This window comes from Eimeria mitis, genomic scaffold, assembly GCF_000499745.2.
Source record: "Eimeria mitis Houghton genomic scaffold, Emh_scaff596, whole genome shotgun sequence".
In the NCBI taxonomy this organism is placed as follows: Eukaryota; Apicomplexa; class Conoidasida; order Eucoccidiorida; family Eimeriidae; genus Eimeria; species Eimeria mitis.
Window position 1 is genome coordinate 1 of NW_013574191.1, and position 1,506 is coordinate 1,506.

The 1,506-nt window shown below is 60.6% G+C and overlaps 1 protein-coding gene across 1 annotated transcript in view; it reads right to left on the reverse strand.

Annotated features, from left to right (window-relative positions):
* Positions 1-164: 164 nt before the first annotated feature.
* Positions 165-1,506, reverse strand: part of EMH_0017260 (uncharacterized protein) — a gene marked incomplete at both ends in the record, with an annotated part of 4,750 nt that continues 3,408 nt past the window's right edge. Inside the window, 2 exons of the mRNA XM_013500855.1 lie at positions 165-359; positions 470-1,462. Of these exons, the coding sequence (XP_013356309.1) occupies positions 165-359; positions 470-1,462 (1,188 nt within the window). The remainder of the gene's footprint in view (positions 360-469; positions 1,463-1,506) is intronic.

Here is a 1,506-nt window from a genome sequence, read left to right on the forward strand (position 1 = left end):
TGCATGCATGGGTATAAAGGCATATTAGAAGAACAAACAGAAGGCGAACAACCCCTCCCGCATGCATGCAGAGAAAGCCCCAAAGTTGAGGTAAATGTTTGCTTACGACGTCTAGGAGTTCTCTGGTTGCGCCGTGATAGGCAGCAATGTAAGAGAAGACGGCTTTACACAAAGGGCAAGATGTCTCCCGCTGCGCCCACACCTGCAGCAGCAGCAGCAGCAGCAGCAGCAGCAGCAGCAGCAGCAGCAGAAGCAGCAGCAGAAGCAGCGGCAGTGGTAGCTAGAAGGAACAGAAATAGCAACAGGGATTTGACGGGGAAGGGCAGGAGCAGCTGCAGCAGAAGTCGGTACTGCTGCTGCTGCAGCAGCACATATTGCAACAAAAGCAGCAGCGGCAGCAGCAGCACCGCAGCAACAACAGAAGCAGCAGCAGCAGCAGCAACAGCAGCAGCAGCAGCAGGAGGTGTACCTGAATGCAGCGCAGGTGGAAGCAGTGCCCGCATGCATCGATCCGAGCGAGGGGTGGAGGAGGTTGGGAGCGAGCTGCTGCTGCTGCTGCTGCTGCTGCTGCAGTTGCTGCTGTTGTTGCTGCTGCTGCTCCTGAGGAAGAGGAAGCAGCTGCTGCCTCCTTAGCAGCATCTGCTGCTGCTGCTACCGCTATCCCTACTGCTGCTCCTCTCCATGCTACTGCTGCAGCTACTGCTGCAGCTACTGTTGCAGCTACTGCTGCTGCTCCAACTGCTGCTGCTGCTCCTGCTGCTACTACTGCTGCTCTGCTGCTGCTGCTGCTGCTGCTGCTGCTGCTGCTGCTGCAGCACGTACCGCATGAAAGCTCCTGCAGCTCTTCCTCGGTGACGGCGAAGCAGCCGAATTTGCATCTGAGGGCCTCAGCACCGCGGGGCCTTCTTTCTCTTCTCGGGGGCGCAGCCGCGCTGCTGCTGTCTGCTGCTGCTGCTGCTGCTCCTGCTGCTGCTGCTGTTGCTGCTGGTGCTGTGGCTGTTGCTGTTGTTGTTGCTGTTGCAGGGCTTGGTGTTGTGCATGCTGATGTCCCGTCTGCTGCTCCTGCTTCTGCTTCGGCTGCTGCTCCTGCTGCTGCTGCTCCTGCTGCTGCTGCTGCTGCTGCTGCTGCTGCTTGCTGTCTACGCTGTCGAGGGGGCCTCTGGCGGTAAGACCTATTGGGGGCCCCCGGGGTAGGTGGCGCCTCAGCATCTGCAGCAGCAGCAGCACCTGCTGCTGCTGCTGCTGCTGCTGCTGCTGCTGCTGCTGCTTCTGCTTCTCGCTGTCTCCGCTGCTGCCTCTCTGTCCGGGTCTCCGTGCTGCTGGGGGCAGCAGCAGCAGCAGTAGCAGCTGCTGCTGCTGCTGCAGGAGTTGCAGCATCGGGGGTTGTTACTGCTGCTGTTGCTGCTGCTGCTGCTGCTGCTGCTGCTGCTCTCCGTGGGCGTCCACGTGGGGGGGTCTGTTGCTGCGGAGTACCCGCAGCAGCAGCAGCAGCAGCAGCAGCAGCAG